Source organism: Macaca nemestrina, chromosome 11, assembly GCF_043159975.1.
Source record: "Macaca nemestrina isolate mMacNem1 chromosome 11, mMacNem.hap1, whole genome shotgun sequence".
NCBI lineage: Eukaryota > Metazoa > Chordata > Mammalia > Primates > Cercopithecidae > Macaca > Macaca nemestrina.
The window spans coordinates 3,227,940-3,253,598 of record NC_092135.1 but is presented as its reverse complement, the minus strand read 5'-3'; the positions used below and the strand labels follow the sequence as shown (position 1 = coordinate 3,253,598).

General features: G+C 61.6%; 3 protein-coding genes across 12 annotated transcripts in view; 2 read left to right on the top strand and 1 right to left on the bottom strand.

Moving 5' to 3' along the window:
• LOC105492423 (myosin VIIB) overlaps window positions 1-5,143 on the top strand; it is a 110,221-nt gene extending 105,078 nt beyond the window's left edge. For 7 of the 8 annotated variants that reach the window (XM_071072513.1, XM_011759506.2, XM_071072514.1 and 4 more), the window contains 9 exons: window positions 42-147; window positions 950-1,063; window positions 1,359-1,446; window positions 1,893-1,999; window positions 2,493-2,678; window positions 3,075-3,191; window positions 3,414-3,497; window positions 3,665-3,784; window positions 4,188-5,143. In XM_071072513.1, coding sequence (XP_070928614.1) covers window positions 42-147; window positions 950-1,063; window positions 1,359-1,446; window positions 1,893-1,999; window positions 2,493-2,678; window positions 3,075-3,191; window positions 3,414-3,497; window positions 3,665-3,784; window positions 4,188-4,289 — 1,024 coding nt within the window. In that variant the 3' untranslated portion in view covers window positions 4,290-5,143. Of the gene's footprint in view, window positions 1-41; window positions 148-949; window positions 1,064-1,358; window positions 1,447-1,892; window positions 2,000-2,492; window positions 2,679-3,074; window positions 3,192-3,413; window positions 3,498-3,664; window positions 3,785-4,187 lie in introns of those variants that run through there. The other variant, XR_011609651.1, reaches the window with a different exon arrangement.
• A 133-nt stretch (window positions 5,144-5,276) lies between these two features.
• The window catches only part of LOC105492420 (LIM zinc finger domain containing 2), a 36,682-nt gene continuing 16,299 nt past the window's right edge, over window positions 5,277-25,659 (bottom strand). The window contains 11 exon segments of the mRNA XM_071072529.1: window positions 5,277-6,045; window positions 6,047-6,097; window positions 6,099-6,210; window positions 6,805-6,880; window positions 7,005-7,053; window positions 7,633-7,725; window positions 8,786-8,936; window positions 9,664-9,813; window positions 21,346-21,466; window positions 21,756-21,822; window positions 24,317-24,476. Of these exon segments, the coding sequence (XP_070928630.1) occupies window positions 5,719-6,045; window positions 6,047-6,097; window positions 6,099-6,210; window positions 6,805-6,880; window positions 7,005-7,053; window positions 7,633-7,725; window positions 8,786-8,936; window positions 9,664-9,813; window positions 21,346-21,466; window positions 21,756-21,822; window positions 24,317-24,476 (1,357 nt within the window). The 3' untranslated portion in view covers window positions 5,277-5,718.
• LOC105492421 (G protein-coupled receptor 17) lies at window positions 13,043-19,565 on the top strand. 3 transcript variants are annotated; one of them, XM_011759498.3, is made up of 2 exons: window positions 13,043-13,301; window positions 17,635-19,565. In XM_011759498.3, the coding sequence occupies exon 2, from the start codon at window positions 17,667-17,669 to the stop codon at window positions 18,684-18,686; it is 1,020 nt and encodes a 339-aa protein (XP_011757800.1). In that variant the 5' UTR covers window positions 13,043-13,301; window positions 17,635-17,666; the 3' UTR covers window positions 18,687-19,565. The 3 variants fall into 3 exon arrangements, with proteins under 3 accessions (XP_011757800.1, XP_070928631.1, XP_011757802.1); XM_071072530.1 differs by lacking the exon at window positions 13,043-13,301 and adding an exon at window positions 15,133-15,369; XM_011759500.2 differs by lacking the exon at window positions 13,043-13,301 and adding an exon at window positions 16,160-16,980.

The following is a 25,659-nucleotide window of genomic DNA, read 5'->3' as shown; positions in this document are numbered from 1 at the left end:
AGGGTGGGGGTGGCACCTGCAGCACGTGCTGTGCCCCTCAGGACAGGGCCCCGGAAGCAGCCCCCGCACCAGGTGGAGGTGGAGGCCGCGGAGCAGAACATCTCCCGCATCTGCCACAAGGTCTACCTCCCCAATGACACCAGCGAGGTGAGGCCCTGCTCTGGCCTGCACGGCAGATCTCAGGCCTCCGAAGGCCATGGGGCACCCTCCCTCCTGGCCCAGCCTGCTCCTTGGGAACCCTGGAGAGCCTTTTCTAGGGCTGTCCCATCCTCACCGGTCTCCTGCCCCCTCCCCATGGGACGCAGGCCCCGCCTACCCTTTGGAAGTCAGGCCAGCCCCAAGGTATGAGTTGGGGGATCCAGGCCCAGGACACGGGAGAGAGGACAGAGGGGTGAGCAGCAAGGGTGAGTCCCAGGACCTGGGGGCTCCTAGGGGCTTCTGACCAGCTGGGGTGTGGGAGAGCAGGTATCCCCACTGTGTGTGCCTTGTGCACAGAGCCTGCCATGGCTGCTGGGGGAAAAGGGACAGGGGACAGGTGGGAGACCACCAGGACCCAGCCGTGACACAGAGGCCTTCACCAGGGGCAGCAAAGACAAGCGGACTGAGGCCAAGGTGGGCAGTGTCGCCTCACGCCCTCTCCAACAGCAGGGTGGTCTTTTTGGTCTTGGGGACATTCGGGTCCCAGTAACAGGAAGTTCCCACAGTCTGGCTATGGGCTCTGAAGGCAAGTCAGAAGACCAGGCCTCCAGGGCCCCAGGGCAACGAACGCTGGGACTAAACAACGTGAGCCTCTGGCCAGGGTTCTGGAAGGGAGGCCTGTTCTGCTCAGGGCAGACCACATCCAAGCCAGGTTTCATGAAGGAGCAAAGGTCCAGGCTAGGAAGGCTCATCCTGGGCTGTGCTGGCCCCTCGCCAGGCCCCGGGCCTCACCAGCCGCCTCTCTGTCCAGATGCTGGAGGTGGTTGCCAACACACGGGTGCGGGATGTGTGTGACAGCATTGCCACCAGGCTGCAGCTGGCCTCCTGGGAGGGCTGCAGTCTCTTCATCAAGATTGCAGACAAGGTGAGCTGCGCTGGGGCTGGGCGGGCGGTGAGCGGGATCCTAGGTGCTGCCTGGTGGGGGCCTCGGCCTGCCAGGGGCACCCACGCTGGACCAGGCTGCACAGCCAGGGCTGCCGGGACAGAGGTAGGTGGGGTCCCGGAGCAGAGCCAGCTCCACACGCCGAAAGCCCACGCACAGCCGACTCCAGCGCAGCACCCAGGCCGTAGGCGGCCAGTGGACCGGAGCCCGGCAGGGCCCTCTCAGGAGGACAGTCCTCTGGCAGCCCCCCACCGTCCCTGCACCTTCCCCTCCCCAGGTCATCAGCCAGAAGGAGGGAGACTTCTTCTTCGATTCCCTGAGGCAGGTGTCTGACTGGGTGAAGAAGAACAAGCCCCAGAAAGAAGGTGAGGAGGCCTCTGTGGAGCTGGGCGAGGGTGCGGCTGGGTGGGGTGAGGGGGCACCGTCGGCCTCCGTGTGGCCCATGCCCATTCATCCATCCATTCCTTCCTGTGTGTCCCTGGGTTGTGGGGACAACCAGGCCCTGGGGCCTGGTAGTGAGGGCCTCCCAGCTCAGGCAGGAACCGGTGGCTGCACCATGGGGTGATGAAGGATGCCCCAGGGCTGAGGGGCATGACCCCCATGGGCTCGGGGTGGGAGTCCAGGAACATTGCTGGAGAAGGCAGCCTCCACACTCATCTTGAAGGCTGAGGAAAACCTGGGGGACTGGGGAGGAAGAGGGGTGGAGGCTTTCCAGGCAGGGAGGTGGCAGGTGCAGTGTGGGGGTGCCAGGGGGTCAGGGCTGGTGTACCTGCTGGGCCAGGCTTGGTGCCCACTGCTGGCCCTCGCCCAGGGGCCCCCGTGACGCTCCCCTACCAGGTGTACTTCATGCGGAAACTGTGGCTCAACATCACCCCGGGGAAGGATGTGAATTCGGACACCATACTCCATTACCACCAGGTACTGGGCAGGCTGCCCTGGTGGCCACCGGGGCCACCCCCATCCTCCCACACCTGTTCTGAGGCTGTAGAAGCCAGCAGGCCAGGGCAGGACCAGCCTCAGCCCGGGGTACCAGCCCATGTGGTAGGCAGACCAAGCCCCTGAGGGCTCTGGAACCAGGAGCAGAGGGCAACAGTGTTTGGGGACAGTGACTGCACTGGCACCTGCAGCATGACTTGGGGAGGGTGGGACAGAGGGTCCTGTGGCCCATGGAACAGTGGCCATGGCCTGCAGGGCCAACCACATGGGTGGAGCAAGGCCATCACCTCCACGCAGATGTCAGGGGGCCTGCCCTGACTCAGGGTCATTCCCCTGCCCTGACACTCTACCCTGCTCAGTCCGTCCTGGATGGGGTGGGCTAAGCCCCAGGTCCCCACCATCTGAGCGGGAAAGAGGTTGGGGGCATGCGGGTCGCGGCCGGAGACCCAGCATGCCCAGTGTGTCCACCACCCAGGAGCTGCCCAAGTACCTGCGCGGGTTCCACAAGTGTTCGCGGGAGGACGCCATCCACCTGGCGGGCCTCATCTACAAGGCCCAGTTCAACAACGACCGGTCCCAGCTGGCTAATGTCCCCAAGATCCTGAGGGAACTGGTGCCCAAGGACCTCACACGCCTGATGTCCTCGGAGGAGTGGAAAAAGGTCCCTCACAGGGCTGGGGAATGGTTCCTGGGCTGCTGCTCCTCCCTGGGATCCTGCCCCAGTGCCACGCCCTGCCTGGGCTCCAAGACCACATGGGTGCATACGGGTGGTGTGGAGGGTGGGCTGGCTCTGCACACACCACGCCTTCCCACACTGTCCACGGCGCCACCGAGACTGTCCTGCACTGCGTCCCTCCCCACCCCACCCCACCCCACCCATCCCCACCCCACCCCACCCCACCTCACCCATCCCCACCCCACCCCACCTCACCCATCCCCACCCCACCCCACCCCACCCCACCCCACCGTACTGGCCTGGGGTAGGCAGGTGCTGCCTCCACCAGGGCTTTGCGGGGCCTCAGCACCCAGGCCCTTACTGGCCCTCCTGTTCCCCCAGAGCATCCGTCTGGCCTATGACAAGCACAAGGACAAGACAGTGGAGGAGGCCAAGGTGGCCTTCCTGAAGTGGATCTGCCGCTGGCCCACCTTCGGGTCTGCCTTCTTCGAGGTGAAGGTAGGCCTTGCCCCACGCCCGGGCCTCCTGCCCAAGCAGGCTCTGCTCAGCTCTGCCCCGGCAGGCCCAGCATCAACCAGCACACGTCTTGGGTGGGACTGGCCACAAGGCTGGAGGGCGTGTGTGTGTGTGTGTGTGTGTGCACGTGGCCTAGGTGAGCTCCTAGGAGGTGCGGCCTGGTCTCCTGGGCTGGACTAGGACCGCTGTGTCCCTCCCTCCCAGCAAACCTCGGAGCCCTCCTACCCGGACATCATCCTCATCGCCATCAGCCGGCGTGGGGTTCTGCTCATCCACCCCAAGACCAAGGTAGCTGCCGGGCCTCTGGAGGGGCTGGGGGCCACCAAGTCCAGGGACCCGTGCAGGTGGGGCTGCAGTCACCTCTGCGGTGTGTCGTGCCTCTCTCCTGTCCCCTAACACACACTCAGCCCACGGGCTCCGGAGGCACCCTGCCCACCCACCCTCTCTGCCCCCAGGACCTGCTCACCACCTATCCCTTCACCAAGATCTCCAGCTGGAGCAGCGGCAGCACCTACTTCCACATGGTGCTGGGGAACCTGGGCCGTGGCAGCCGCCTGCTGTGCGAGACCTCCCTGGTGAGCGCCGGTCCCTTCTCCCAGCCAGGATGCACAGGATGGAGCGGCTGGAGACTGGGTTCCCCACCCTCACCCCTTTCAAGTGGCTCATTAAGAGGGCTCAGTCACAGGGCCCAGGCGGGGGCCAGCAGACCTGGAGGGGGACTGGGTGCATCCCCAGGACCAGCAGCCAAGGTGGCAAGGCCAGGCAGGAGCCCCTGCACCCTTGGCCTGTTCTGAGGCGGGAGGGAGACCTGGCCCCAGCAGGGCAGGCAGAAATGACGGTGCCAACGGCAGGAGCCCGCCTGCCCTTTCTTCATGCCCTGCACCGCTGGGTGCTGAGGAAGAGAAGGTGGTCCCTGAGTCCAGGACCCCCACCTGCCCTCTGCACCCACAACTCTGACCCACCCTGTCCCCTGTCCAGGGCTACAAGATGGACGACCTGCTGACCTCATATGTGCAGCAGCTCCTGAGTGCCATGAACAAGCAGTGGGGCTCCAAGGCCCCAGCCCTGGCCAGTGCCTAGCAGCGGATGCTGGCGTGTCTGCTCAGGCACCCTGTCAACCTCCAGCCTGGCAGCACCTTCCCAGGCCCTCTCAGCCCAGGGCCTGTCCTCGGCAGGCAGCCTTCCATGCTGCCCCCCATACGAGCCCACTCAGCCCCGCAGGTGGCCCCCTCTGTCCTGGGCGCTGCATATGGAGGTGAAAAGACCCAGTGTGGGTCGGGAGTCTCGGGCCCCCAGGCTGTTGGTGGATGGCTGAGAGGACCCCCCCGCAACCCCAGCCCACCAGAATGTTCAGTAAAAACCCCTGGGGCAGGAGAAGCGAGTGTGTCTGAGGGGGCAGGGTATGGCACGAGGTGGACATGGGGCCTGGGAGGCTCTGGCCCGCAGAGAGCCGCAGGGAAAGCAAAATGCCTTGCGACTTTCCCAGGGAACTGGGAGGGCAGCTGCATTCTCCAGGAATGACTTCATTCCTCCCTCTTTCTGCTTCCTTCCTCCCCCTCCCTGCCTTCCTGTTTCTCAGACTGGGGAGGGGCACTCATGGGAGAGTCCTCCTCCCAGCCCCCTCCTCACACCTTCTGTCGTCCCCGCCCGCCACCCGCCACCCGCCACCCGCAGCACCCAGGAGGCCAGGGTGGAGGTGCGGCTCTCTGGCTGCTGGCTTCGTGCTAAGGCCAGCTTGTGCCCAGACAGTGGCCAGAGCTGGATATAGCACCTTGGAAGCCTGGATTTCCCCCGCTCCCTAGCATGTCCTGTCCCTTCCCACCCCTCCTCTGCCCACTGGGACAGCTTAATGTGGACCTGGCCACCCAGGCTTGTGAGGTCCTGGCAGGGCTAGTTTTCAACCCCTTATGGCAGCCTGGCCTGGGATAGAGGCTAGGGCCCCCTGAACTCGTGCCTGTCTGTCTGATGTCTGTCCCTCTGTTCAACTGCCCCAGCAGCAGTGTGTTCACAGCCGCTGCCATCCCCTCCACTCCCAACCCCTGCCACAAACCACGCAGACTGCTGTGGTCGTGTGAACAAGCCTTCATTGTGCAAGCGTGAGCCCCGCACCGGGTCTGCGCCGGCCGCAGAGGAAGCGTCCTCCCTGGCGGTGCTAACAAGCCACCTGCGACCCCACCACCTCCTGGACCCTGGCCCAACCCAAAGGCTCAACACAAGCCCCAAGCTGGGTGCGGGGGTGGCCAAGGTGGGACTCCAGGAAGGCCTTCCGAGGGATGGAGGTGGGTCCTGTCCCTCCAGGGAGCTTGTGGGTGTGGACAGCAGGACTTGCTGGCTCAGTGTGGGCACAGGGACACTGTGCCACTGGTTGAATGAGTGGAGAGGGATTGCAGGTGGCTCCTAGAGGCCTCCATCTGCGTGGCCCTGGCCCTGTGGCTCCAGCAGGCTGCCCTGGCTATGGGTGGCCCAGGAGCCACATGCACTTAGTGGGGCTGCTCTGGGGCAGGGGCTGTCACAGGACAGCACGAGCTACCGAGCCACCTGGGGAGGGCCAGCCTGGGCCAGGCGGGGAACTGTGGTGCAATTTGCTCCTGTCCCTGGAGGTCTGTGGGCGGAAGCTGTGGGCACAGGCGGCCGTGGCTGGCAGATGTGGGGTCACAGGCTCCCACTCCCTAGCTCCTGCCTCCTCACAGAGGGAAGGCAGAGATGAGGGAACAGGAAGGGAGGAGGCAATGAGGAAGGAGAAGGGGAGGGTAAGGTGCGGAAGGCGCAGGTGGACCGGGCCGAGGGGGCTGAGCAGGGACAGCGGGAGGGGAGAAGGCGGAGGGGCAGAGAGGCGGCCGTGCAAGAGGCCCTTCAGGCAGAGTTGAGGTCCGCGGCCTTGGGCTGGGCCTTGCGGGAGGTCAGCTCCGACAGCTTCTTCAGCCGCTTCTTCAGCTCCAGTGGGAACTTCTCATAGCACCTTTTACACACGGGCTTCATGTCAAACTCCACAAACTTGTTCCTGGGGAAGAAGCAGAGCTGTCAGCAGAGCCCCACGCCCACCCCTTTAAACCCAGACAGGTGACCATGGCGTGGGCCTCCCCACACCAGCCTCTCCTAGCCAGCAGGCCAGGCCCTAGGGTGACCTGACCAGAGAGCACAGGGATGAGAAGGGCCTTGAGGCTGCCCTTCCCTCCCAGAGGCTTCCCTCAGGTTCTGACACCCCAGAACCCTCTATGCCTCCGCACGGCCCTTGGAAACCTGGATACCATTTCTCCGCTCCCAACTCCAGCGATCCCACACCCCTTGAGGCTTCCTGGATGAGCAGCTGACACTGCTGCTTTTGCATATGCTGTTCCCTGGGCTGGAACGCCCGTCCCTCCCCAGAGTCCAGGGTTCTGGTAGGTGTGTTGGAGGCACGAGTGTTCCTCCTCTCACTGTGCCCTGGGGTCCCTGGACCTGCCCCGATCTCACTGGGCGGTATGGGGCCGGGATGCCCCTTGTCCCCACCATATCCCCAGGCCAGACCCAGCTGGTGTGCAGGAAGGCTGCTAAGAGGAAGGACCCGCAGGAGCCCCCTCCACCCTGAGCCCCATCCCACGATCACAGGACTCACTTCAGGGTGAGCTTGCTGTTGCAGGTGGAGCAGGAGAAGCAACTCACACACCAGGCCTTGTTGAGGGCCGACACCACTGTGAGGGAAGCATGTGACTCAGCAGGGCTGGCTAGGCTGCCACAGGCGCAGCTGGGCTCACAGCTGCAGCACCCAGGCCCCAGGAGAGCAGGTGAGGTGGGGGAGGGAACACAGGGCCTCACCATCGCCTTCAATCACATGGCTGCAGTTGTAGCAGACGTCCCCGAAGAGCTGTGGGCCGAGCAGGCTGTCAGAGCGGCTGCAGGCAGTCACACCCTAGCCCAGGGCCATCATGCAGCGGGCCTGGCCCTCCAACACGGCCCCTCTCAGGCATCTCCCAGGCCCTGCTTCCCAGGGCCCAGCTGCAAGACTGGGTTGAGGGCACTGCAACCCATTAGAACGACCCCCTGCCCCGGGAAGGACAACCAGCTGGGACATTGCTCCCTAGAAGGCCCCTTTCCTCTGGCTGCTGCTGTCCTGCAAGGAGGTGGGCCCAGGTGGTGACCGTGTCCCATCAGCCCCCCCGCCTTCTGTACGAGAGCAAGGGAGGGAGGGGGTTGCTGGCACTGTCAGCCCCGTGTGCCCAGGACCTCACACCAGCCCCAGAACATTCTTCAGAGGAAGACACTGAGGCTGAGAGAGCTGCTTGGGTCTCGAGACCCCAGGCCAGGAACCGGGGCTGAGGGTGCAGGCCTGGGCTCAGCACCTGGCAGAGCTCCTGAGGGGGTGCCCACAGCCTCCCCTGCTCACGGCAGCTCTCCTGGCCACCCCTCCCGATCCGCGTCCCTGAGGGCTCTGCGCCGGGCTCACCTGGTTATAGTGAGTCTCACAGTAGGCCAGGCCCTTCTTCTCATAGTGCCGGTGCCCCAGAAATGGCTTCTCACACTTGGCGCAGACAAAGTGCTGCGAGGACAGAGGGCGGGCCGGGCGGCATCAGGGCTAGAGCGGTGACCCCAAGGGACAGTGGTGACCCGGGGACAGCAGTGACCCCAGGAGCCAGTGGTGACTCCAGGGGACAGCAGTGGCCCCAGGAGGCAGCAGTGACAGAAGGGGACAGGAAGCAGAGTCTGGGCAGGTGGAGGCCCTTCAGGATTCACACTGGGCAGAGAGGGCTGACACCTCTGTGAACACCCTGGGGTCAGCAGACCCCAGCCCTCCTCTAAGAGACCGATGGGAACCTTGCTAGTCACCATCCCCTCCCAGTCTGGCCTCCCCCAGGAGGAAGTCAGAGGGCAGCCTCAGCCCCAGGAGTCAGGTACCAGCCCCATGCTGTGGCATGGTGGGCCCTCGCTGGCAGAGGCGGCCCAGCCTGTCCACGTGGGGCCTCTGCAGGCAACCCCTGCAAGCCTGGGGTCACTGAGCAGCACCTTGCATTCCCCCAGGGATCTGCTTGTGAGGATGAGGGCTGGGGGCTGGGGGCTGGGGCCTGCATCAGGGCAGGACGGCATGGCCTCCCACCCCAGCTGCCACCCAACACAGCTTCTGGACACATCGCTGGCCAGGTCATCAGGGAAGGTGGTGGGCTCACCGATCCCAGTGTACCCATGAGAACATGAGAGCCCACTACCCAGCGGGGGCACTCCGGGTGGCCCAGTGCTCACACCTGAGGAACTCTTCAACTCCGTGTCTGCACAGCGCTGTCCACATAGTGGGTTCTGCCAACCACAACCCCCAGGGCACCCTGGGCAAACTGCCCCCAGGGTTTTCTCCTGACGTTGGAGTCTCTTAGAATGCCAGCAGGGGGAAGAGGAGAGGTGGGCACAGCTACCTAACCATGTGTGTGCACTCGGGTCTCCTGGCTCCCGTGGGCAGGCTGGTGTCCCCGCCTGAGCACAGGGAGGGGCAGTGCCCCAGAGGAAGGGCCTCGCCGGGAGCCAGCCACGCAGCCTGGGCTCTGCTCTCACCGTGACCCTGAGCTGGGGCACCCCCAACCTGAGGCCACGTGCCCGCCAGCCTGGCTCACCTCCACGTGCCACTGCTTGCCCAGCGCGTTGACCACTCGGCCCTCAATGGGCCGGCGGCAGGCACCGCAGATGGGGACGCCCATCTTGTCATGGCAGGGCAGGCAGTAGAGCTCGCCCTTCAGCTCACGGGCCTCAGCCGTCAGCTCCTTCCTGGAAGACAGTGTGCAGCCCCCAGGTGCCACCCGTGCCCTTCTGCAGGGTCATGCCAGCAGCGCCGCCACCCCGGGGTGCGGCTCCCCGAGGGGCCCATTCTGTGCCTGCAGAGCCGAGGCGGCAGCTCCCTCTGATCTCCGGGCTCTGTGCAGACTTCCTGTGCCCCAGACAGGCCCTGGAGCACACACTTCCCGCACAGCCCAGAAGAGTGGCCTGTGTTCCGCACCCAGGCCTCTGAGAAGCAGGTCTGTTCTCCGGCCCCCCCCTCCTCCTCCAAACCCCACCGGGTGTCTGGACAGGCACGGAGAGGACTGGAGTGGACGGTGGGGGTGGGTGAGGACGGGCGGAGGGGCTGCCTGTGCAACTCCTGTCTCTAACACCAGCGCCAAGCCCACTCCCGGTCTCTTGCCTGCCCCCTTAGCCCTCCGGTCCCTTCTGCTGCTCCACCTCAACTCTCGCCTGCAGTCTAGGGCCAGCCCACCTGCCTCCTGAGTCTCAAGTGCCCCCCGAACAGAGCCCTGGAGAGAGAAGCTTCCTGCCATGGCAGCTTCCCGGCCCCTGGCCCACTTCTGCCCTGCGGCCCCCCTCCCGGGACCCCTCTCTCTGCCCACCCTGCTCACCTCTCCCACCTCAACACTTCCCCAGGTGGAGGCCCCACCGCCCTGACCCTGGGCCCGCCCTGGCTCCCCGCCGCCCGCACTGCAGGGCCGGGCCGTGCACCTACCCACAGTGCGTGCAGTTGAAGTGGTCAGGGTGGTAGGCGTCGCTCCTGAACATGAGGGGCTGCTCGTCGATGACCAGGTGGCACCGCTGGCAGATGTACTTGCCCAGGCCCTTGGCCTTCTCACGGTTGTGGCAAGGCCGGCAGAGATGCCTGCAGGAGGCAGGGGCCTTAGGGCCAGACCCCCCACTCCCACACAGCCCGGCCACCTCCTGGAGGAGAGAGCCCAGACCCCCTACCACTTCGCTGAGCAGCTGGGGGCTTCAAAGGGGCTCAGCCTAGGGTACAGAAAAGCAGGCTGCCCAGTCACAAGGCCCCAAGAGTGTCCTGGAAATGCGACCCACGCTCCGCAGGGAAGACGCCAGGACGCCCGAGTTCAGTGCCTCTGGATCATATTTTTCCTCTTTCTACTTTCTCTAAGCCTAGGGCATGCTGTGGAATACAGTAGACACTTAATTGATATCTGCTGAAAACACTGTTTTATTTTCCCAATGTATTTAACACACACGAGTTATAGTGTCACTGTGCCCAGCAGAGTGGCCGGTGGGTGTCCCGGGAGGCCCACTCACCCCCTTCCTTCGGGGTTTGCCGGATGAAGAAGGGCCCAAACACGTACAGGCGATTTCTGTCTCCAAAGACAAGCACAGCTATGTCAGACGGAGGCCCCCAAACCCAGGAACTGTCATTACAGAGTCTTTTTGTGAAGGCCTCAGAATAATTTCTGCTGCTGCTTGCTGTGTTGGACAACAGCTGTGTTCTCAACGAGGAGACAAATCAGCACGGTTTCTGTTTCCTTGGACCTCAAAGGTGGCAGGAATCTAGATTCAGAGTCCCCAGATAAAGATACACAGAGCCCCCAATCCAACACCCCTAGCCCCCATTCCCACCTGCCACCGAATCTCTCTCTGGCGCTCCTGCTGCATCCAGGCCTCCCTTCCCAGGCTCCCCAGCCACAGGGGCCCTCTCCACCCCTCACCAGCCTCCACGGCTGCTGACGCCATGTTGGCCCCTCTGACAGGCTGGTCAGGGAGGACACTGAAGAGATCCAATCTCAGACCCAAGATCCCCACCCAGGTTATGGTGGGCAGACCCCAGATGCCAGGGCCGCCCATTCAGCATTCCTCCCTGGACCCCAGGACCTGCTACTGCTGGGTCTGGACTCCATCCTGCACAGGTACTGTGCTCCATCTGCCCCGGGGTGTCTCCTCATCAGCTGTGTGCAGGGCAAGGGGCCCAAGCAAAGGCCCAGCCTCCACTTGTTAAGCTGCTGACTGGCTCTCTGTGCCTCCCCGAGACCCTACAGGCCCAGCAGGGGGCAGCAGCTCAGGGTCAGTTGATGGAATGCCTGGGTGAATGAATGATTGTGCAAGAGAGGAAGGGAGCCACGGTGGGCATCATCTCCCCTCCACACTGGCCAGGGCCCTGGCTCTTAAGCTCCAGGAAGGGGAAGCAGTTGTGGCCTGTGGCTTCAGTCTTCATCACCACAGTCCCTGAAGCCCACCCTTGCCCAGACACCTGTGCCCCAGCCCCAACCCCAGGCCACCTCCTCAGCAGGTCTGGGGCTGAGCTGCCCCACCTGGCGCCTGTGGCGGCCAGTCCATGCCCCCTGCAGAGCCTCTGTCCCAGACTCGGCCCCATGACGACACTCCACATGCTGGTGACTCCTCCAGAGCATCAGGACAACACTCAACCCGCGAGGAATTACTTCTGTTTCAAAGATACAGAAATCAGCTCCATGCCTGAAAACGCCATCGCCACGGTCAACGCCCTTGAAGCCATCGACGGTGACCACCCCAGTAACAGAAGCTCTGTGAGCCCAGAAACGCCCTGCGGAGTGTGTTAGCTTCAAGCCACCACCTCTCCAACCAGCCTGGGCCAATTCTGCCAGACGGCCGCCTGCAGGCACAACAGGAAAGGGACATGTGCACTGGCCCAGACACCTCAACCTGCGCCCTGGCTCAGACACCTCAACCTGCGCCCTGGCTCAGACACCTCAACCTGCGCCCTGGCTCAGACACCTCGCACCCGGCTGGCTCAGACACCTCAACCTGCGCACTGGCTCAGACACCTCAACCTGCGCACTGGCTCAGACACCTCGCACTCGGCTGGCTCAGACACCTCAACCTGCACACTGACTCAGACACCTCACACCTGGCTGGCTCAGACACCTCAACCTGCGCCCTGGCTCAGACACCTCGCACCTGGCTGGCTCAGACACCTCAACCTGCGCCCTGGCTCAGACACCTCGCACCTGGCTGGCTCAGACACCTCAACCTGCGCCCTGGCTCAGACACCTCGCACCCGGCTGGCTCTCAGGCCAGACAGACGGGGAAGCCCATCTCTCTCGTAGGAAGTCCAGATGGGAAACAGCTTCTCGACAGACCACATCACAGCACCAGATCTAACGGTGACCTTCAGAATTATTTTTCAGATTGAATTAGGATCGAATCTAAGAATTCTAAATTCAAAATGCAGCAGAAAAACAAAACACACACACACGAAGCCTAAGTTCTGGAGGGACACGCCCTTGGGTTCAAATCCTGGCTCTGTCGCTTCCTACTGTTGGCTGATGGGTGAGTTTCTTCATGTGCCTGAGCCTCAGTTTCCTTGTCTGTGAAATGGGGCAATAATCCCAGCTGCACGGGGTGACGCGAAGAGACAAATTTAAGATACGGCCCCCGAAATGCTAGCCACATACATACAGTTTTCAATGTTTAAACAACAAAATGTAAAGTCTTTTGAAACCAGGAAAGGCGATTTGGCTTCCCATGTTACTGGATGTATCATTTTTAGAAAGACAGAAACGAACTTTGTTCACTCAGTCTTAGGCGGCCGCCGGCAGCACTCAAAGGCACCCCAGCCGGGAGCCACGCCAGGGAGGAGCCCCATGGCCAGCTTTCGGATTCACGGGCTCCCGTGCCGAAGGGGAGCTGCACCGGCGGGCACCCGGCCTCTGAGCTGAGCCGCATCCCCACAGGCAGGACAGCGCCCCATTATGAGGCTCCTGCAGCTGTGCCTCGCTCCAGATAAAGGCCATGATTTATTCGGCATGCCCAAATGGGGCCTCATTATACGGGGCAGGACACAAGGACCCTACAGCAAGTGTCCTCAAAGAGTCGCCTCTCACTCAGTGAGCAATCCTCCTCGGACTCCCACCCTCCGATCACAGGCCCCCTCCGCTGTCTGCGGGCGCAGGCCTGAGAGCGCCGCCTGTTGCCATGGCAGCCGGCCCCTCCCTGCCCCCCATCAGTAGGAAATCATCCCCTTCTGAAACGTCCTGTTGTGTCCCTCAGCTCCAGCCTAAGCCCCCCAGCCAGCCCCCGCCTGCTCTGAGTCTGAGACAGTCACACACTCAGCCTCTGTGGCCAAGCTGGGGGCGGGGGGCACGGGCTAGGGACACACTAGAATATTCACGCTCTGGTGGCAGCAGCCGCAGCCAGAGGAGCGGCCGCCACACAAGGGACCCCTCAGGAATGAAGCAGCCTTTCAGGGCCAGAGGGGCTGTGGTCTCCCTTCTTCTCCTTAAATAGCCAGCGTTCCACCCACAGCGGCACAGAGCCCTCTGCCACCGACACCCACGGGCGGAGATCACCTGCTGCCCCACAGACCCCTGCCCCTTCCTCCTGGACCAGCGGCTAGAGGTAAGGGGCAGGCCGGGTGCGGCGGGCTGGGAGCCCAGGACTAAGCAGAGGAAACACTCAGCAGGGAACCCTGCCCAGGGAGACAGGCAGCAGCCTGTCTCGTGCCATGTCTTTGGTGATGGTCTGACCTGTGCATTGAAGGCTGACCCGTCTGAATTCACAGCAGCCCACAAAGCGGTGTTTTGTCCCGCTGATGGGGGCTTGCAGAGGGGAAGTGGCTTGCCCGCAGTCCAGGCTGCAATGGCAGCACCCCTGCCCCTAACCATGAGACAGCCTTGACCCATACGGGAGCCAGATGCCTGGGAGAGGGTTCAGGCCAGGGATGGACTGGCGCTAGTGCAAAGGCAACTGCCACCACCTGGCCATGGCAGCTGCTACCACAGGCCCTCCCTGAGGCCACGCGTGCCCACCCGCCACCTCCACAGAGGCCTGAGACCTGTCCTAGACGCTCAGCTCACCCACAGCCATGGGACCCAACACTGCCCAGGCCCTGGCCCGTTCCACGCCCCTTCCTCTTAGGAACACCCGCTCAGTGGCCATCTGAGCAGTGAGCCGTGAGGAACCAGTGAGTCTAGGCTGAAGTTCGTTTCTAAAGGGCAATGGAGAGTGAAGCGGGGCCCATCTCAGACCAAACTGCAGCAACCAGTATCAGAACTCCTCAAACGAGGGACAGAAACGGAAAAGAAACTTCAGCAAACCTGAAACGAACCAGGAAGCGGTTTAAGATGGAGTGAGTCTCAGTCCCAGAGAGGGCGAGGTGGACGCCCTTCGGCCGGGGCAGGAAGCGGAGGGCAGTGCCCAGGCTGAGACTCCAGGGCTGGAGGCAGGAGGCACCACAGGCCCACCTAGTGCCATGAGATATGCTAGCCCTGCTGTCACTCAGGGCCCCAAGCCCAGTAACACTCTGTTGTCACTGTCTTGAAACTCTTCCTTTTTGAGCAAGGGGCTGCACATTCTCATTCCACACGCGGGCCCCTAAAATTAGGGAGTGGTCCCAGGGCCGGGAGGAGGTGCTGAGCCTGGGAGACAACTCCATGGCAAGCTCTGAGACCGAGTCACACTCCTGCCCTGGCCGAGGCGCCCTGGCAGTCTCCAGAGGCAAGGCAGTCCCCTGGGGGACCAGGGTTTCCCTGGTCTTACTTCCAGCTCCAGGGCCAATGTCCCCTGGTCAAGTGACCTAGGGCAAGTTAGCAGACACTCAGCCTTGATTCCCTAATCTGTAAAATGGGGCTAAAACTGGTTTGAGGCAGCACAGGCAGGCCCCCACCATGCCAGGCAGAGTGGTCAGTCGTACCTATGAGCTGCTCTCTCCTGGGGCCAGGTGATACCTGCACAGTGGGGCACAGTACAGGCCCGAGGGACAGTCTAGGGTGGTGGGCACCCACCTTGGCCCCTTCCCACCCCCAGGTTCTAACAAGGATCCCTCACTCACTGAGCCCTCTCTCCTCTTCCAGTCTCCAGGGCCTCCCCGCACACACCTTGCTCCTCTCCTGCCAACCTGAAAACAGCACACCTGTGTGCCCCTCCCATCTACCATGGGCTGTCCTCTCTGCCTGCCCGTGCACCTGCCCTGCAGCCCTGTTCCTCCAGTCTCTGGGTCCTCACCCCCAGCACGTGCAACACGACACCCTCAAAGTCACAGCCCCCCACCCCCGCCATCCCACGGCACCTGCTCCCTGTCCTCCCCTGCCTCACAGGCCCTGTCAAGGGCTGTGTCCCTCCCTCCTTTTACCTCTCCTCCACAGCCCCCTTCAGAGCCCTCAGCCCTTCCCCAGGGCTCCAGCCAAGCCTGTCTCCCTCTCCCGAGGATCACTCACCCCGCCTTCGGCCCTCAGCTCTCCGCCCGCACCGCACTGTGGTTTTTGCAGTCCTAGGGAAAGTGCCAGCCGAGACCATCCAGCCCAAGTCAGAGGACTGTGAAACCTGGATTCCTGGGGAATGGGATCCCTGTGAGGAACTCCACATGGGACTAAGAACAGACCCTGTTCCTGGAAGTGGCAGGAAACCATCTCTGGTGTTAGAACTTCAGGCATCTTCAAACACTCTGAAGCCAGGGGAATCTTTTCAGGTAGGGGAACCTGCCTAGAGAGATAGCTAAAAGGTAATATTATTAGGCAGTTGCCCTCCCCTTTGCTTGAGGACATTGATGGCCAGGTGCTTGGGCCAGCCCTCACGCTCCATGTGAGGGCCACAGCAGCTGGCCGCTCGCTCTCCTGAGGAAGGGTACGGCCTGCCCTTCCCTAGGGCTAGGGCCACCACCGTGCCTGCTTCTCCTCTATGTGAGGATGGCTCCAGCCTCCTCCTCGAGCAGCTGCTGTGCCCGTGAACAGTCATCATGCCCTCTCTGCCCCATGCCACCAGCATCCTGAGACAGCCCTGTGGAGTAAGAGGAGAGGGGCTGGGCGCAGTGACTCATGCCTGTAATCTGAACAGTTTGGGAGGCCAAGGAGGGAGGATCACTTGAGCCCAGGAGTTTGAGACCAGCCTGGGCAACATGGCAAAACCCCATCTCTACCAAACAATACAAAAATTAGCCGGGCGTGGTGGTGTGTGCCTGTAGTTCCAGCTACTCAGGAGGCTGAGGCGGGAGGATCACTTGAGCCCTGGGGGTTGAGGCTGCAGTGAGCTGATTGCACCACTGCACTCCAGCCTGGGTGACAGAGTGAGACCCTGAAAAAAAAAAGAAAGAAGAAGAAAGAAAAGGAAGGAAGGAAGGGAGGAAGGGAGGGAGGGAGGGAGGGAGGGAGGGAGGGAGGGAGGGAAGGAAGGAAGGAGGGAAGGAGGGAAGGAGGGAAGGAGGCAGAGAGGGAAACAGGCAGGGAGAAATGTGCAGAGTGAATTTGCTGCAGGTAGGTCTCCAGCTGCTTGGTGCAGAGCCAGGCTTGCCCAGGATAAGGACCCTGCCAGGTCTGTGGCTCCTGCCTCCTCCCCTCCTGCTGCCATCCTGCAATGGGCGCAGACGGGATGCCAGCTTCTCTTCTGCAAACCTCTCTCCAGCCTCTGCTTCAGCCTGGCTGTGCAGGGTGGGGACTGTGGGTACTGGGAAGCCGGGTGCCCAGAGGAACCCCAGAAGCTGTGCCATCATCAGCATCCACCTGGCCAAAGCCTGCTGGTGACCCCAATTCAAAGGCAGGCCAGGCCCGCTGTCCTGCCCTGGATCCGGGCTGCTCTGGCCCCACCACCTGCCCACACCCCCACTCGCAGGCCTAGGTTAGAGAGGCAGGGTGTTTGAACCCTCACTCTCCTTCCTGAATCTTCCAAGTTGACTAAAAGCAAAACAGGAGTGGGTTTCTCTGTCTGCGGGGGGTGGGGAGCACCCTATCCAGACTCAGGGTTCGCCAGATGGACATGACTTGTTACCTAGGCCTGTCACGGGGCTCTGCACTTGGCCTTCGAACGTGGGCAAGCCAGGGGGCCTCCAGGCCTCTCTGGGGCTGCAGATGTGACCTGGACAGCCTTGGCCAGTGTCTCTGACTCGGGGTAAAATGGGTCTTCCCCTCCTGGAGGAGATGCTGCCCCCTGGTGGTGCATCTACTCTGGGAGGGAAAATACTCCCAGCTGGCCTGATGCCCAGGCACAGGCTTCTCCTAAACACAGGTCTCCCCACCTGTCAGGATGTCCAAACGGAGTTGGTGGGCTGGCTCCAGACAGCCCCCAAGAGAGACGCTGAAACTCTCAGGCGGGTAAAAAGAGCAGACCTCTGACCTCCCAGGGCACAGTCCTTGCTGCCATCCTGGGGCATCCTCCTGCGAGTCAGGTGCCGGGGAAGCCATGGTCAGAGGCCAGCAGGGGAAGCAGAAAGTAGAGACGCCCCGGCCAGTGCACCTGTGGGCAGGCGGGTCAGGGAGGGTCCAGGCACTCAGGATGAGCAGAACCCATCTGCCAAGGCTGGGGCTGAGGAGGAGCTAGAATCGCAGAGACACACTGCCCCCACCCCTCACCACCCCTGACACTCAGACATCACGCTTCAGGGGCAGAACAGAAAACCCAGAGCCTCACCCAGGCAGGGCTCACATCCCATTCCCCGTCCTGGTGCTGACCCCGTCCTCCCAGCTCTGAGGAGTCTCAGATCTCCCGGGTGGCAGGGGTGCAGCTGCATAGTGGCGAAATTCCAAGCCCTGGTTCTGCGTTTGCCTTGTGCTGAAGTTCAGCATGCCTCTGACGCTCACGCACCCCAAATGGACAAGGAGGTCCCCTCAGCAGCCCCGTGGGCAGTGCTGAGCTTGGAAGTGGGAGGTTCTGAAGGCATCGGAGGCCTGACTTCTGGACTTCGGAGAGCGTGAAGCTGCCCGGGTCGCAAGCTCATTGTGAACTGTTCGCTTGTTTCCTCCAGGCTCATACCCGGGCTCTGACTCCAGCCAAAGCATGAATGGCCTTGAAGTGACCCCCCCAGGTCTGATCACCAACTTCTCCCTGGCCACGGCAGAGCAATGTGGCCAGGAGACGCCACTGGAGAACATGCTGTTCGCCTCCTTCTACCTCCTGGATTTTATCCTGGCTTTCGTTGGCAATACCCTGGCTCTGTGGCTTTTCATCCGAGACCACAAGTCCGGGACCCCGGCCAACGTGTTCCTGATGCATCTGGCGGTGGCCGACTTGTCGTGCGTGCTGGTCCTGCCCACCCGCCTGGTCTACCACTTCTCTGGGAACCACTGGCCGTTTGGAGAAATCGCGTGCCGTCTCACCGGCTTCCTCTTCTACCTCAACATGTACGCCAGCATCTACTTCCTCACCTGCATCAGCGCCGACCGCTTCCTGGCCATCGTGCACCCGGTCAAGTCCCTCAAGCTCCGCAGGCCCCTCTACGCACACCTGGCCTGTGCCTTCCTGTGGGTGGTGGTGGCCGTGGCCATGGCCCCGCTGCTGGTGAGCCAGCAGACCGTGCAGACCAACCACACAGTGGTGTGCCTGCAGCTGTACCGGGAGAAGGCCTCCCACCATGCCCTGGTGTCCCTGGCCGTGGCCTTCACCTTCCCGTTCGTCACCACGGTCACCTGCTACCTGCTGATCATCCGCAGCCTGCGGCAGGGCCTGCGTGTGGAGAAGCGCCTCAAGAGCAAGGCGGTGCGCATGATCGCCATCGTGCTGGCCATCTTCCTGGTCTGCTTCGTGCCCTACCACGTCAACCGCTCCGTCTACGTGCTGCGCTACCGCAGCGGTGGGACCTCCTGTGCCACCCAGCGCGTCCTGGCCCTGGGAAACCGCATCACCTCCTGCCTCACCAGCCTCAACGGGGCGCTCGACCCCATCATGTATTTCTTTGTGGCTGAGAAGTTCCGCCACGCCCTGTGTAACTTGCTCTGTGGCAAAAGGCTCAAGGGCCCGCCTCCCAGCTTCGAAGGGAAAACCAACGAAAGCTCGCTGAGTGCCAAGTCAGAGTTGTGAGCAGGGGGCGCTGTCCAGGCCGAGCGCAGACTGTTTGGGACTCAGCAGACTCAGCAAGAGGCATCTGCCGTTTCCCCAGCCACCTCCCCAACAGGCCACCTGAAATCTCAGCAGATGCCCACCGTTTCTCTAGACCGCCTCGTCTCAACCCCTGAAAAGGGAGAACTGACGAAGGGGATCCATCGGCCACCCCTCTGCAGGGGCTTGTGATGCTTACAAAGGCTCCTAGACACTCAACGACTTCATCCATGGCAGGGAGAGAAGAGGCCGGAAGAACAACCCCTGAACAATGGACGCCTTTCTTTCCCACTAGGCTCCCAGCCTCCTTCCCGCTACAGAATCGCTCAGCAACCAGGCTCTGCAGAAAGACCCGGAAGGCAGGCTGCAAACGACCCAGAAGAGGGACCTGGGAGTCCTGGAGGGGGCGGGGAGGGAGTCTCAATATTCCTTTGCGGTGCAAGGTACCCTGAGTCTGCTCTGTGGTGCCTCTGCCAGACACACACTGCCTGAGTTGAAGGGACACAGGCCACACATTTCAGGCTGGTTGCCAGGGGACCTCAGCACTCACGGCCTGCAGGGACTGAGCACAGCTCTGGATTCTGGATCTCTCCTGCTGTAACCCCACGCACAGGCCTGCAACCCCCAGAGCTCTTTGGCAGGCTCCCAGTCCCGGACAAGCATGTCCTGTGTAGTCATGGGAGCTCAGGTCAGGCCAGGGCTGCGCTGCGCACCTGCCTCCCACTGACCCAGACCCCCTTCCTCCAGAGAGGCCTCTCTCTGCCTGAACTATTTCCCTTGCTCGCGTGCAGATATTTCCCTAACATGTCCTTTGTATTTCTTTGTACAGACCATAAACACAACCGTAGCTTTAAGACTACACAGGTTATCGTGTTTGGTCAACATGAAGCGTTTCCCAGAACTTCTCTCTTTGACCCAGGAATGGCAAAGTGGTGGCACAGCGGCAGAGGCAGCCTCGTGGGCTCTTGCTGGGGCTCTGGCAGTTCACAGCACATCTGCCCAGATTCTGAAGTCTGCACTGTGGGGCTGGGAGGACCGAGCAGGGGCCGTCATTCCTCACCCTAGCTGCCGCCCTGCCCCATCCTTACGGCAATGTGCTTCTATAGCACGTCTGACTTTCCAAAACACTTCCAGCATCTTTCAGATTTCCCCAACCAGCCATTGGGGCAGTGGCCCTGTGCAAAGCCTGCCTCAGGAAGGAGACTGGGCTCGCTCCACACACCGTCGGCGACATTGCTGGTCAGCACGAGCCCCTGGTGCTGTCCCTCGGCCCCTGCACTGCACCGTCTGCCCCCTCAGCCCTTCATTTAGACAACCTGCTCAATGCCAGGCACCGCCCAGCTCCGAGGACAGCGGGCTGGACACCGGGCACCAGGCCATGTGCCTCTCTCGTGGGCCGCGCGTGGACAAGAGCTTGGTAGTGTCGGGGAAGCATCTCAGAGGAGCTGGGGGAGGGAGCAGAGTGCCCGGACAGAGGGGGTGTGGCAGGGAGGCATGGCTGGGGCCTCTGGAGGGCGGCGCTGCCTCTCACTGACATGGGGCACATGCAGAGGCAGCCTTGGTGGTTGGTGGAGGAGAATCCCAAACTGCTTGTGCCCCATTGCGTTTGGGATGCCTGGTGGACACCAGGTGAAGGTGGCATGTGGGCAGCTGAAGACAGTGAGAGAGGCCCGAAGTGGAGCCCAGAATTGTCCAGACACACGTGCCATTTAGGGCTCTAGGATTCTGTCTGCAAGGGCAGCCATGAGGGCCAGGCACGGAGTCCCAGACGACCCCCCATGGAGAGACCGGGAGGAAGGTGGCTCAGAGGAGGGAGTGAGCAGGTGCCGCTGTGGGGCTGGGGGGGCAGAACCACAGGAACTCAGGGTCCCGGGTGCCAGAAGGGGGGCATTTCTGCACCTCAGCAGCTGTGGTGAGAGCTGCTGAGGGGTCAAGAGGAGGTGTGGGTCCCTGGGCAGATGAGGCCAGGGTAGCACACACAAGGGGAGGCAGGTGTGCTGGGAGAGGCTGGGGACGAAGGCCAGCCAGTATTTTTAACCCAGCTCCCCAGCCCGGTCCTTCAGAAAGGACAAGAGAGTGGCGTGGAGAAGGGAGCCCTAGAGAAACTATGGGAACGAACAGGGCTCAGACAGCGGCGGGGCTGCACGGGATCCCAGAGCTAGGGCCAGGGCAGGTGGGAGACAAGGCTGCCTGCTATAGGGACAGTGCTCGGGGAGGGGGAACGAGAGACGAAGGCTTCACAGGAGGTGGGAACTTCTGGAGTACCCATGAGGTCTGTGGCCCTGAATTTAAGAGTAAATGTGGGCATTTCCCTCCGGCCACACTGAGCTGCACAGGTACAGGCAGGGGAAGGTGGACAGGTGGGGTCAGCAGGTGGGATGGCCGGCGGGGTGGGGGACTGTGGGGATTTCTCATGGCTCCCGAGAGGCTGCCAGGAGCATGCCGAGCATGGGGCCCTGCAAACTGGGAGCTGGACTATCTGCCCCGAGGTGAACCGGAGGGAGGGCAGCCACGTCAGTGCAGGCTGCGGCACCGGGACCCTGCTGGGCCCTCAGCAAGTGGGTAGCACACGGGAGGGGTGGGCAGGTGTGCTGGGCAGGGCTCTGGCCCAGTCCCCTCTGGCCTGACGTGGCCACCTCACCTGCCGGCATTCTTCACGAAGCCCAGGTCAGCCAGCTCCACATCGCACAGCTCGCAGCGGAAGCAGCCCGGGTGCCAGTTGTTGTTCATAGCCTTGATGACGCGGCCAATGATGAACTCGCCTGGAAAAGGACAGGTCCCTGCTGGCCAGGGGGCGCGTGCCCGTCCTCTCTTCGGACCCTCCAAAGCCCCGTCCACCTAACACTCCACCTGCTCTCTGCCTGGCCCGTGGGCTCCCTCGTGAGATGGTGGTGCCTGTAGGGGGCCTGAGGGCTGCCGCTCAGAGAGGCAAGGTGGGCAGTTAGGGAAGAGCTAGGCCAGTTCTGTGTGCCCCTTTGAGCCCCCACCCCCCCACCCCGCCTGCTGCCCACTTCCCAGGCAGCCCAGGATGTGCACTGTCACCGGCCTTACCGCAGGATCCGCAGCACGGAGCAAACAGCATTTGGAAGTCGTGTTCACAGTACTTCCGGCCTTCAAACTGCAAAGGGGTCGCAGAGAGAGGACAAGCACTATCATCCCCACCAGCCGCCCAGGCCCTTGTCGGGTCAGGACCTGACAGCAGGGGATGAGGCACTGAGACAGGCGCATGCCGGGCTGAGGCTGGAGCAGCGGGTCCCAGGCCTGGCCAGCAGAGGACATTGGCCCTTTTGGGATGGTGGGGTGCAAAGGGAGGGGCCCCTGTGGAAGCTGGAAAGGTCGGCAAGGCCACCTGTCCAAGGGCCGCTGGTGTCTACTGAGGATCTGGACCCTGTGGGTCCGGAGAACAGCCTGGGGGCGAGGGCGTTTTATGCCAGGAGGGATGAGATCCAGTTTGAAGTGTAGTGCCACTTGGCCCTATTTCCTATACCTTTCTTTGTGGGAATAGTCCAGCTTCCCCAGAGGCCACGAAGACCCAGGGACAGGAGACAGAAGGAAGGGAAGGCAGGAAGGACCTGGGCACGGGGGAGTGGGGAGAGCTCAGGGCTGCGGCCAGCAGGAGCCGGCGTGCACACCCTCCAGGCGGCAGCTGCCAGCGAGGGCCCCTGTGCTGGCCACAAGTGGGGCCAAAGCGTGCCTCTGCTTTCCTCTCTTTTAACAATTGTATTTTCTATTTTCTAATTTGGTTTTTCCCTGTTCTCTAAAATGAGTGTCTTACTAGACTGAACTGGATATAGCCCTACCCAGGGACCTGTAGAGGCAGGAAGGGCTTAAACTCTTTCAGCAACGAAAATCATCTGGGCACCAACTGTGTGACAGGCTTTGTTCTGGGCACATGGCCACCCTCCCAGAGTTTTACCCACCCCCCTGCTGCCTCTACACTTAGCCAGCATTTCTCAGGAGGCTGAAGGCACCATGAGGAATAAACAGCAGCTCCTGCTCTGCCAGGCGTACCACACGCCCCACATCCATCCACCAGCCAATCCCATCAGCTCTACCTCGAAACAGAGCCAGCATCTGAACCCTGGCCACCACCGCCACCACAACCACCAGTGGCGTGCTGGTAAATGTTGAAGAGCCAGCTCTCTGGGGCACAGAGGCAGGCCCTGCTGTGGGGCGTTTGCCAATGTCCACGGTGTGAATATTCCCATCATGGCCAACCTCCGGTTGCCGACAGGACATCGATGTGGACTTGAGCGGGGGTGTGCATGGCCACACCAGCACAATGAACGGAAATAACCCCGGCAGCATAGACAATAGTAAAGTGGAACAAAATAATTAGCAAGTGGTATGCTTTGAGTATTTGTTACCTCTGTTTTTAATAAAATTGTAACCCATTGTATGTTTATGTAATTTAATTTTTAAACAAAAACTTTGTTGCATAACCAGTTTGCAAGACTGTTGATGATTTAACAACTGCTCTCATGAGCTGGTGAAGGCCCCTTCACTTTCATCTGGGTGACTGTACTAATTCAGCTCCTGGTCCCGCCGGCTTCCCAGCCCAGCCTCTGTTCCGGCCCCACCTTAAACCCTCTCCTCAGCGGCCAGAAGCTTCCTTTTTTTTTCTTTTTTTTTTTTAGATGGAGTCTTGCTCTGTCCCCCAGGCTGGAGTGCAATGGCGCAATCTCGGCTCACTGCAACGTCCGCCTCCCAGGTTCAAGCGATTCTCCTGCCTCAGCCTCCTGAGTAGCTGGGATTACAGGCACCTGCCACTACGCCAGGCTAATTTCTTGTATTTTTAGTACAGACAGGGTTTCACCATGTTGGCCAGGCTGGTCTTGAACTCCTGACCTCAGGTGATTCACCCGCCTCCACCTCCCAAAGTGCTGGGATTACAGGCATGAGTCACAGTGCCTGACCAGGGCACCTTTTCAAATGTCAGCAGACAGTGTGACTCCTCTGCCTCACACCCCGAGGTGGCTCCTGTCTATGGCTCTGTAGAGGCCCATGGGGCCAAACAAAATCCACCTCCCTGTCCTCAGCGCCTGGCCCTCTTCCTCTCATGCCCTCGGCTTCCATCACACCAGCTTCCCTACTGCTCTCCATACACCCCATGTTCTCCCACCACAGGGTCTGTGCATGTGCTGTGCCCTCTGCCCAGTGCTCTTCCTGCAGAGACGTGTGTGGCTCCCTCCCCTCAGGTCTGCCCAAACCTCACCTTCCCTGAGCACCACCCCACCCCACCCCACCCTGTGAGCCTGACCCCCAGGGCATCAGCACCGGCTGGTGGGCCGTGCGGTTGCTGTGCTCACTGTCTGGTCCCCACGGAGGGCAAGCACCACCAGGGCAGGCTCTTCCTGCCCCCAGGGCCCGCCCAGCATCTGCCCAGAGGAGGCTGGTGAAAGGTGGCTCTCCGTTAGCACCCAGAGCATCCGGGGCGCTGTTCACATCTCACAGGTGAAGGATGAGCCCGTGCAGGAGCTCAAGCCTGGCTCTGGGCTGGCTCCAGACCCGGCCCTGTCACCAGTCAGGACCACTGCATGGAGCCCAGCCCACCCACTCCTTGAGGGCAGACTCTGAGCTGGGTCTGAGAAGGCCCTCAATAGTGTCCTCACCTCATAGAAGAGCCCCTCGGGGAAGGGCCGGAAGCACTGGGCACACACGAAGCAGTGCTCATGGTACAGCTCCCCATTGCTGTTGACAATGCGCTCAGCAGGGGCGAAGCGGGCCTGGCAACGCTGGCACACGGCATTGGCCAAGGCGTCCGACATGTTGCTGGGGGCGGGAGACAGAAGGGGTGAGTCAGAGCTGGTCAGGGGCGCGGAGGGGGCACATGCAGAGCCCTGTGCCCGACAGACACACCTCATATTAAAAAGTGAAGACGCTCTACGGGGTCAGGAAAATCACTCTAACCCAGGGTCCAGGCTGCTCAGTGCTTGCAGTGCCCACCCCTTGGGGTGTCAGGGGCCCAGTCAACTCCCACTTGGGCCCCTATTACCCCTTCTTCAGGGACCACAGAGTCTCACGCACAAAACACCACCCAGCGCAGGTGAGTGGCTCTGTATTTGCACTCTTACTTAATCCCCGAGGCAATCCTGCAGCTACTATTATTATGGTCTCTTCCAGAGGAGGGACCAAAGCCTCAGAGAGATTGAGTAACTTGCCCAAGCTCACAAAACAGAGCGGGGTAAACACTTGAACCCAGACTGCTCAGTCTTCCATGGTTCCATCCTCTGCACCATGAGTTAGTTTCAAACCGACTGCCTCCAATAAACACACAACCACCCAACCACAGAGAAGGCAAGAGGGTAGCTGGGTGCAGTGGCTCAAGCCTGTCATCCAGAGCACTGTGGGAGGCCAAGGTGGGCGGATCCCTTGAGCCCAGGAGTTTGAGACCAGCTGGGCAATATGGCAAGAACCCATCTCTAATAAAAACACACACAAAAAAACAAAAAAATTAGCCAGGTGTGGTGGTGCAAGCCTGTAGTCCCAGCCCCACTCTGAAGGCTGAGGCGGAAGGATGGCTTGAGCCTGGGAGGCTGAGGCTGCGGTGAGCTGTGACCATGGCACTGCACTCCAACCTGGGCGACAGAGCGAGACCCTGTCTCAAAAAAAAAAAAAAAAAAGGCAAGAGTATGAATCTTTGAGACAAGACGGGAGTGCGGTGAGGGGAGCAAAGCTCATCCATGCTGGGCACTCCCTGTCCCCAGAGTCAGCGGTGGGTTTCCTTCTGGGAAGGGTGAAATGCAAACTACACGGGAAAAGCCCACAGTGAGCCAGGCCCACAGTCATTCCAGCCCCAGGGCCCTTCAGCACGGCCAGGAGGGGTCTTTTAGACTCAAAAACATGGTATGGATGAGTCCTAAACACCCAACTGCCTCTACGGCCTTCAGAGAACCAGATACTCAACGCCTTTTGCTAGGAAGGGAGAACACGGGTTCCGTCTCAAGGGTCTCAA

Bases quoted from the DNA above. Each gene is read 5' to 3' on its own strand.
- LOC105492421 (XM_011759500.2), top strand. From the start codon at position 16,917: ATGTCCAAACGGAGTTGGTGGGCTGGCTCCAGACAGCCCCCAAGAGAG. The intron at 16,981-17,634 runs GCGGGTAAAAAG...TGTTTCCTCCAG, and splicing joins AGAGACGCTGAAACTCTCAG to GCTCATACCCGGGCTCTGAC.